This window comes from Babylonia areolata, chromosome 18 (assembly GCF_041734735.1).
Source record: "Babylonia areolata isolate BAREFJ2019XMU chromosome 18, ASM4173473v1, whole genome shotgun sequence".
NCBI classification, from domain to species: domain Eukaryota; kingdom Metazoa; phylum Mollusca; class Gastropoda; order Neogastropoda; family Buccinidae; genus Babylonia; species Babylonia areolata.
In genome coordinates this window covers 69,589,807-69,599,568 of record NC_134893.1, presented here as the reverse complement: position 1 = coordinate 69,599,568, position 9,762 = coordinate 69,589,807, and the positions used below count along the sequence as shown (strand labels likewise).

General features: G+C 46.3%; 1 protein-coding gene across 1 annotated transcript in view; it reads left to right on the top strand.

The window, feature by feature from the left end:
* The first annotated feature begins 624 nt into the window (after positions 1–624).
* LOC143292136 (DNA polymerase delta subunit 2-like) overlaps positions 625–9,762 on the top strand; it is a 30,544-nt gene continuing 21,406 nt past the window's right edge. The window contains exons 1-6 of the mRNA XM_076602323.1: positions 625–936; positions 2,685–2,806; positions 3,799–3,922; positions 7,677–7,797; positions 8,520–8,715; positions 9,576–9,656. Coding sequence (XP_076458438.1) covers positions 711–936; positions 2,685–2,806; positions 3,799–3,922; positions 7,677–7,797; positions 8,520–8,715; positions 9,576–9,656 — 870 coding nt within the window. The 5' untranslated portion in view covers positions 625–710. The remainder of the gene's footprint in view (positions 937–2,684; positions 2,807–3,798; positions 3,923–7,676; positions 7,798–8,519; positions 8,716–9,575; positions 9,657–9,762) is intronic.

The window sequence follows — 9,762 nt, the reverse complement described above, 5'->3', positions numbered from 1 at the left end:
TTTTTAAGGAGAGAAAAAAGCACCATCTACTTATTTATTCAGGAATCACCTGGACGATTCCTCCAAAATTCTCAACAATTCGAAAAGTCGGTTTGATGAAAAAATACATTGGATAATGGGTCGTGAAACCTCGACCCAGTTCTCCCATCCTTTGTTACGAAACAATATGAAGGGAATGTGCAATAAAGCTTCATATGTTGTTTTGTCCCTATTCTTCTACTATTACTGCTACTACTACTACTACAAAAACAAAAACAAAATCCGCGTCACATTTCAGACGCTTTATATATGAAAATACATGGTCATATTCATTTACTTTTGAATCATGCACTCATATAATTAGTTTTGTGTCACCAACTGTATTGTCACTCATACGGTTATGTTTAATCAGTTGTCATGTATTTCCTTTTGGTGTGATCACCCGATACGCAATGAGTCACTAACAAAATAATGATAATGAAAAAAGATGAAAACAATAGTAATAAAGGAAAAGGGAGGGAGGGGGGCTAAAGGAGGGGCGGGGGTCTCTTTCATGGGAAATAATTATATATTTTTGGAAGGTTGAACGAATTTTAGCAGTGACCCCCCTTCCACTAAAAATTTTCACGTCTCCAAGCAAAAAAGAGTGCACGAATGGCGCGCGCAGATTGAAGGCCTGACACAAAATTAGTGCAATAAAAACTACACAGTCGCTCTCAGACCTGCTAAAGATGATATACACAGGTAAACCTGAACCGACAAATGTCGGCCAGTTTATGACAGAGGAAACGAATCCGACAGGTGAAACTTACGAGCGAGTGGAGAGCGAATTTGACGATCATTCTTCGCGGTTTTTGGTGAAAGATCGTAACTTCGGCCGCCAGTATGCCCATCTGTATGCTGAGCGATTATGGACTGCTCGCCCCAAACTCATCGAGGCTGCAAGGTCGAAATGGGGTAAGTACAGGTTATAGGCTATGTTCCATGGTAATGCACGTTTCTGTCGATCTGTCGTCCAAGAGTTTCTCTCTCGTGCCTTTCCCTCTCTGCTCTCTCTCTCTCTCTGATCTCTCTCTGTGATCTCTCTCTCTCTGTGATTTCTCTCTCTCCCTCTCTCTCTCACCATCCCTCACTCTCCCTCCCCATTTCTCTTTCTCATTCGCCCCCCCCCCCCCTTCTCTCTCACACACATTCTTTCTGTCTCGGTCTGTCTCCGAGTCTGTCTCTCCATTCACGAATTCTTCCTGATCTTCAGACGATCACCGTGGCACTTCACTGACAGTTTTTTTGTTTTTGTTTTTGTTCTTTTAGTGTAAAGTTTCATGAGGATGTGATCCCATGCATCCTGTATATCACTAGATGGAAGCCAAGGGGAACTGGAGGGGGGGTGGGGGGGGGGGGGAGGGAGGTAGAGGGAATTGATATTTCTCTGTCCCACCCCACCCATTCCTACCCAACACCGCTTCCACCTCCCAGAGGTACCCACTTGGCCCTGCCATCCTATCTCTGCAGCTTTCCCACACACACACCCATCCCCCACCCCACCCTCCTCCCAACACCCACCTTCCGGAGGTACCCCCAGCCCCTGCTGCTTCTTCCTGCCCCTCCCCTCCCCTCCTCCACCCCCTACCCTCTTTTCCTCACCCCGACCCTACTCCCAACACACCTTCCACCTCTTGCAGGTACCCCATTCCCCTTCCCCCATCCTACTACGCCTCTCCCCTCCGTACCCCCCCCTCCCCCTCTCCCCCACCTCCCCAACACACACATATTTGTGGCAATATCCACATTTCTTCCAATATACCTGTCCATTTATAAGACGGAAAAACATGTAAATTGGTTAATAACATTGTAATACATCCTCTACATTTCTTCGGAATCTTCCCCACCACTCTTTGACTGGCCTTTACGTCTCTTGGTAGGGGAAGAAATGTAGAGTATGTATTACAATTGTTATTTAAACAAATTTACGATTTTTCCATCTGAGGTACGAAACTGAATCAGTGGAAGAAATGTAGATATTGCCACAAGCTCCCTGATAACCTCTGTCATTCTGATTCCCTCGCATCTTTTAAATCTCGTCTCAAAACTCACCTTTTCCCTCAGCAGTAAGTTCAATTGTGGCAGGTCCACTTCCTTTGTGTTAGCTGTAGTTATTTTTTTATGTATTTATCTATTATTTATTCCCCCCCCCCCCCTTTTTTTTTTCTCAAGGCCTGACTAAGCGTGTTGGGTTATGCTGCTGGTCAGGCATCTGCTTGGCAGATGTGGTGTAGTGTATATGGATTTGTCTGAATGCAGTGACGCCTCCTGAGCTACTGAAACTGAAACTAGCTGTGCTTGACTATGTGTGTATACGTATGTATGTGTACATAACTACATGCATGTATTATTGTATATGAATGTGTATTGTGTGTGCGTGTGGTTATGTAAGTTTGTTCCTGCCTATGTGTGTGTATGTGTTAGGGTAGCTGTTAGATACACATGTATGTTAAAATGTATGTATGCAGTGTGTGTGTGTGTGTGTGTGCGTGTGTAGTCACATTTTGGTGTGTGTATATAACATAGATGTAATGTTTCATGTTAACAAAAGCGTTTTTGTAAAGCACCTAGAGCAGATTTCTGGATAGTGTGCTCTGTAAGTATCCATTATTATTATTATTATTATGTGTTTCACGTCAGTGTTCCATGTCGTCGGTCTCCAGATGCGGACATCCCGGTGTGCAAGCTCCACGAGCTGCAGAGTGACACGCGGTGCATCGTGGTGGGGACGCTGTTCAAACACATGGAGCTCAAGCCCAACATCCTGAAGGAGATCAGTGAAGAGGTGGGTTGTCCACCTATTCATTATTCATTTTGAATTTAACTCACTCTGGACAAAAGGCCCTGATCGGAGCCCTACTGTTTACAGTCATTTCATACTTGTCCGCAGTAGTCAAGGCATTAATCCCTTGTGTAAATTTTTTATTTTTTATTTTTTTATTTCTTTTTATCACAACAGATTTCTCTGTGTGAAATTCAGGCTGCTGTCCCCAGGGAGAGCACGTCGCTACACTACAGCGCCACCCATTTTTTTTGGTATTTTTTCGTGCGTGCAGTTTTATTTGTTTTTCCTATCGAAGTGGATTTTTCCTAAGAATTTTGCCAGGAACAACCCTTTTGTTGCCGTGGGTTCTTTTACGTGCGCTAAGTGCATGCTGCACACGGGACCTGGGTTTATCGTCTCATCCGAATGACTAGCGTCCAGACCACCACTCAAGGTCTAGTGGAGGGGGAGAAAATATCGGCGGCTGAGGCGTGATTCGAACCAGCGCGCTCAGATTCTCTTGCTTCCCAGGCGGATGCGTTACCTCTAGGCCATCTCTCCACATTAGTGGAGTGTGCTGCCAGATGGAAATTTCTGTCCACTTCTGGTGTGCAAATAAAGTGGTCCTGGACGGAAATTTCCATCTACATCATTGTAGATATTTTTCTTATCGCAAAATCGTTAAATCGATGTGATATTGCCATCATTTGATAGTGTGTTCATTTTCATTTCATAAAAGTCTAGATTATATGGTATACCTTCTTTTAGTATCTTTATGTGCTGGGAATTAAACAAATTTTTTTTAATGAATTATTACCCTCTGTGACCAAAACATCCATTGGCAAATAATTGTCACTGAGCATAAGATAGGATGACAGGGGTTTGTTAGTGTAAGGGTTTTTTTGAGGATGTGATCCTCACCGAGCATAAAACAGGCATGGGTTGATTAACACAGAAGTGTTGATTAACACAGAAAAGGGTTGATTAACACAGAAGTGTTTGTGTCGGAACAGCACAACCTGATGCCTCAGCCGATCCGGACCAAGTTCACGGACGACTCGGACAAGCTGATCTTGGAGGACGAGCTGCAGCGCATCATCCTCAATGGGGAGCTGTCCTGCCACAGGATCGTCACAGGTCAGTGCTCTGCAGGTGTTAACCCTTCCACCACCAAGTTTCTGTGTGGAAAACACAGGTGTTAACTCTTCCACCACCAAGTTTCTGTGTGGAAAACACAGGTGTTAACTCTTCCACCGCCTAAGTTTCTGTGTGGAAAACACAGGTGTTAACTCTTCCACCGCTAAGTTTCTGTGTGGAAAACACAGGTGTTAACTCTTCCACCACCAAGTTTCTGTGTGGAAAACACAGGTGTTAACTCTTCCACCACCAAGTTTCTGTGTGGAAAACACAGGTGTTAACTCTTCCACCGCTAAGTTTCTGTGTGGAAAACACAGGTGTTAACTCTTCCACCACCAAGTTTCTGTGTGGAAAACGCAGGTGTTAACCCTTCCACCACTAAGTTTCTGTGTGGAAAACACAGGTGTTAACTCTTCCACCGCTAAGTTTCTGTGTGGAAAACACAGGTGTTAACTCTTCCACCACCAAGTTTCTGTGTGGAAAACACAGGTGTTAACCCTTCCACCGCTAAGTTTCTGTGTGGAAAACACAGGTGTTAACCCTTCCACCGCTAAGTTTCTGTGTGGAAAACACAGGTGTTAACTCTTCCACCACCAAGTTTCTGTGTGGAAAACACATGTGTTAACTCTTCCACCACTAAGTTTCTGTGTGGAAAACACAGGTGTTAACTCTTCCACCACTAAGTTTCTGTGTGGAAAACACAGGTGTTAACTCTTCCACCGCTAAGTTTCTGTGTGGAAAACGCAGGTGTTAACCCTTCCACCGCCAAGTTTCTGTGTGGAAAACACAGGTGTTAACTCTTCCACCACTAAGTTTCTGTGTGGAAAACACAGGTGTTAACTCTTCCACCACTAAGTTTCTGTGTGGAAAACACAGGTGTTAACTCTTCCACCACTAAGTTTCTGTGTGGAAAACGCAGGTGTTAACTCTTCCACCGCTAAGTTTCTGTGTGGAAAACACAGGTGTTAACTCTTCCACCACTAAGTTTCTGTGTGGAAAACACAGGTGTTAACTCTTCCACCGCTAAGTTTCTGTGTGGAAAACACAGGTGTTAACTCTTCCACCACTAAGTTTCTGTGTGGAAAACACAGGTGTTAACTCTTCCACCACTAAGTTTCTGTGTGGAAAACGCAGGTGTTAACTCTTCCACCGCTAAGTTTCTGTGTGGAAAACACAGGTGTTAACTCTTCCACCACTAAGTTTCTGTGTGGAAAACACAGGTGTTAACTCTTCCACCGCTAAGTTTCTGTGTGGAAAACACAGGTGTTAACTCTTCCACCACCAAGTTTCTGTGTGGAAAACACAGGTGTTAACTCTTCCACCGCCAAGTTTCTGTGTGGAAAACACAGGTGTTAACTCTTCCACCACCAAGTTTCTGTGTGGAAAACACAGGTGTTAACTCTTCCACCACCAAGTTTCTGTGTGGAAAGTGGCAGACAGGTGTTTTACTATGAACAGGTGTGGTAATGGCAGACAGGTGTTGTGTGTGTGACGGTGGCAAACAGGTATTATATCCCCTTTTTACAGGTGTGACAGTGACAGGTGTTGTGTGTGTTCCAGTGTGATAGTGGCAGACGGGTATTACATTCTTCTTACAGGTATGACAGTGAGGCGTTGTCTGCGTACAGGTGTGATAGTGGCAGACCGGTAATATATTCTCTTTTTACAGGTGTGGTAGGGGCAGACAGGTGTTCTCTGTACAGGTGTGACAGAGACAGGTGCTGTGTGTGTGTGTGTGTACAGGTGTGATAGTGGCAGACAGGTGTTCTCTGTATAGGTGTGACAGCGACAGGTACTGTGTGTGTGTACAGGTATGATAGCGGCAGACAGGTGTTCTCTGTACAGGTGTGACAGCGACAGGTGCTGTGTGTGTGTACAGGTGTGATGGTGGCAAACAGGTGTTTTCTGTATAGGTGTCACAGCGACAGGTGCTGTGTGTGTACAGGTGTGATACTTAGTGGCAGACAGGTGCTCTGTGTTTGTGCAGGTGTGACAGCGGCAGGTGCTATGTGTGTGTACAGGTGTGATAGTGGCAGACAGGTGCTCTGAGTGTGTACAGGTGTGACAGCGACAGGTGCTGTGTGTGGGTACAGGTGTGATAGTGGCAGACAGGTGCTCTGTGTGTGTACAGGTGTGACAGTGACAGGTGCTGTGTGTGTGGATACAGGTGTGATAGTGACAGAGACAGGTGCTATGTGTGTACAGGTGTGACAGCGACACGGTGCTGTGTGTGTATACAGGTGTGACAGAGACAGGTGCTGTGTGTGTACAGGTGTGATAGTGGCAGACAGGTGCTCTGTGTGTGTACAGTTGTGACAGTGACAGGTGCTGTGTGTGTACAGGTGTGATACTTAGTGGCAGACAGGTGCTCTATGTGTGTACAGGTGTGACAGACAGGTGCTGTGTGTGTGGATACAGGTGTGATGATTACAGAGACAGGTGCTGTGTGTGTACAGGTGTGATAGTGGCAGACAGGTGCTCTGAGTGTGTACAGGTGTGACAGCGACAAGTGCTGTGTGTGGGTACAGGTGTGATAGTGGCAGACAGGTGCTCCGAGTGTGTACAGGTGTGACAGCGACAGGTGCTGTGTGTGTAAACAGGTGTGACAGAGACAGGTGCTGTGTGTGGGTACAGGTGTGATAGTGGCAGACAGGTGCTCTGTGTGTGTACAGGTGTGACAGTGACAGGTGCTCTGTGTGTGTGTGTACAGGTGTGATACTTAGTGGCAGACAGGTGCTCTATGTGTGTACAGGTGTGACAGACAGGTGCTTTGTTTGTGGATACAGGTGTGATAGTGACAGAGACAGGTGCTGTGTGTGTACAGGTGTGATAGTGGCAGACAGGTGCTCTGAGTGTGTACAGGTGTGACAGCGACAGGTGCTGTGTGTGTATACAGGTGTGACAGAGACAGGTGCTGTGTGTGTACAGGTGTGATAGTGGCAGACAGGTGCTCTGAGTGTGTACAGGTGTGACAGCGACAGGTGCTGTGTGTGTATACAGGTGTGACAGCGACAGGTGCTGTGTGTGGGTACAGGTGTGATAGTGGCAGACAGGTGCTCTGTGTGTGTACAGGTGTGACAGTGACAGGTGCTGTGTGTGTGTGTACAGGTGTGATACTTAGTGGCAGACAGGTGCTCTATGTGTGTACAGGTGTGACAGACAGGTGCTGTGTGTGTGGATACAGGTGTGACAGAGACAGGTGCTGTGTGTGTACAGGTGTGACAGAGACAGGTGCTGTGTGTGTAAAGGTGTGATAGTGGCAGACAGGTGCTCTGTGTGTGTACAGGTGTGACAGTGACAGGTGCTCTGTGTGTGTGTACAGGTGTGATACTTAGTGGCAGACAGGTGCTCTGTGTGTACAGGTGTGACAGTGACAGGTGCTGTGTGTGTGGATACAGGTGTGATAGTGACAGAGACAGGTGCTGTGTGTGTACAGGTGTGATAGTGGCAGACAGGTGCTCTATGTGTGTACAGGTGTGACAGCGACAGGTGCTGTGTGTGTATACAGGTGTGACAGAGACAGGTGCTGTGTGTGTACAGGTGTGATAGTGGCAGACAGGTGCTCTATGTGTGTACAGGTGTGACAGAGACAGGTGCTGTGTGTGTACAGGTGTGATAGTGGCAGACAGGTGCTCTATGTGTGTACAGGTGTGACAGAGACAGGTGCTGTGTGTGTACAGGTGTGATAGTGGCAGACAGGTGCTCTATGTGTGTACAGGTGTGACAGAGACAGGTGTTGTGTGTGTGTGTACAGGTGTGATAGTGGCGGTGTTGGGGCAGGAGCCAGAGGAGGACCGGGGGAAGTTCCAGGTGGAGGATTACTGCTTTCAGCTGCTGCCGGAACAGGTGCCACGCCCAACCCTCACAGAGGACAGGTATTAGAGACTGATGTTCTGCTAGATGACAAAGACGAAGAGGACGATGTGGGGGGGCAGGGGGGGGGGGGGCGGGGGGGGGGGGGGGGAACCCCCCAAAAAACCCCAAACCCCCAACAAAATCAGTTTTGCCAGATCTTCAGGAAAGAATATTATAAAGAGCTGTGTTTTCAAGGAGGTAGGATAGGGAAAAACGTAGTTTCCACACTCTGGATATGTAATTCTTTGTGGCCTTGATGATTGTTGTCATCATGTTCAATTCATTTCAAATTCAAAATTCATTTCCAAAGCACTTTATTGATCCACATGGAAATGAACTTGTGCAATCACAGGTTCGTTGTAAACACCATAAAAAAAAATGAACATGCGCATTGTAAAAGACATTAAAACAAGTCAAATAAGAATTCACAGTAGCTGAAGATAGATTAAAACAAACCACACCCCCGTACACTTGAGCATGTGGTTAGACAGTTAGGTATTGCAGAACAATGTATAAAAATTAAAAAACATCCAGCAAATAAATTGCTTGTTTAAAACCACACACACACGTTAAGACAATAAGATATTGTACCACAATCTAAACCAAAAAAAAAAAAAATCTGTTGGTAAGATTTTGGGGGTTCGCATGTATAAAACAAATGTTTAAAACTTGACGCGTCGCGTTCAGGACCTTAGCGAGCACGTGTGTGCGTTCATGTGTTGTGCCCCCTTTGTGCCGACAGATACCTGGTGCTGGTGTCGGGGCTGGAGTTAGGGGGTGCCGGTGAGCGTCTCTTCTCGCTGCAGATGATGGTGGACGTCCTGACGGGGCACCTCGGGGACGGGGACCAGCAGAGGGCGTCCTCGCGGGTCGCCAGGGTCATCGTCGCCGGCAACTCCCTGAGCCGCGCCACCCAGGACCGCGACTCCCTCAGCAAGGTGGACACCCTGGAGTTTTTTTGTTTTGTTTTGTTTTTTGTTGTGTAGGGGTGGTTTTTGGTGGTGTTTGTATTTGGTGTGGGGGGGTGGGTGGGGGTTTGGTGGCATGGCTTTGGTAAATTTTTCTTCGTTCGTGGATGACTGTTGTATTTGATTTTGTATTTGTATTTCTTTTCATCACAACAGATTTCTCTGTGTGAAATTTGGGCTGCTCTCCCCAGGGAGAGCGCATCACTACACTACAGCGCCACCCATTTTTTTTTCTTTTTTTTTCCTGCGTGCAGTTTTATTTGTTTTTCCTATCGATGTGGATTTTTCTACAGAATTTTGCCAGGAACAACCCTTTTGTTGCCGTGGGTTCTTTAAGTGCGCGAAGTGCATGCTGCACACGGGACCTTGGTTTATCGTCTCATCCGAATGACTAGCGTCCAGACCACCACTCAAGGTCTAGTGGAGGGGGAGAAAATATCGGCGGCTGAACCGTGATTCGAACCAGCGCGCTCAGATTCTCTCACTTCCTAGGCGGACGCGTTGCCTCTAGGCCATCACTCCACTTCCACTGTTTTATGTGCTTGTCATTATTCATGTTTTTGTAAATTATGTTTGTGTTCAGTGTTAATGTTTTTGATCTTCTTTCAAAAAAATGGATGAATTGTTTGGATGTCACATGCGCGCCCTAGGTTAATGTGCTTGAATATGACTGTACTTGTGCTTAGTTTTCTTTTCAAAGAGGGTTGTTTTTGGGGTTGTTTTTTTTCAGATTCTACAGGATCAGACAGTGTATTCATCCCTGATGTGGCCTTCTGTGGTTGGCTTGGATATAAGCAGCAATGATGAATGAATAATTTTCCATTTTCCAGGCCAAGTACCTGACCAAGAAATCATCGGCCGGCAGTGTGGAAGCCATGAAGAACTTGGACGACATCATGTTCCAGCTGTCGGTGAGTGGAAATGGCTTCTTGTACGTCTTCTTCTTCTTCTGCGTTAGTGGGCTTCAACTCCCACGTTCACTCGTATATACGCGAGTGGGCTTTTTACGTGTATGAC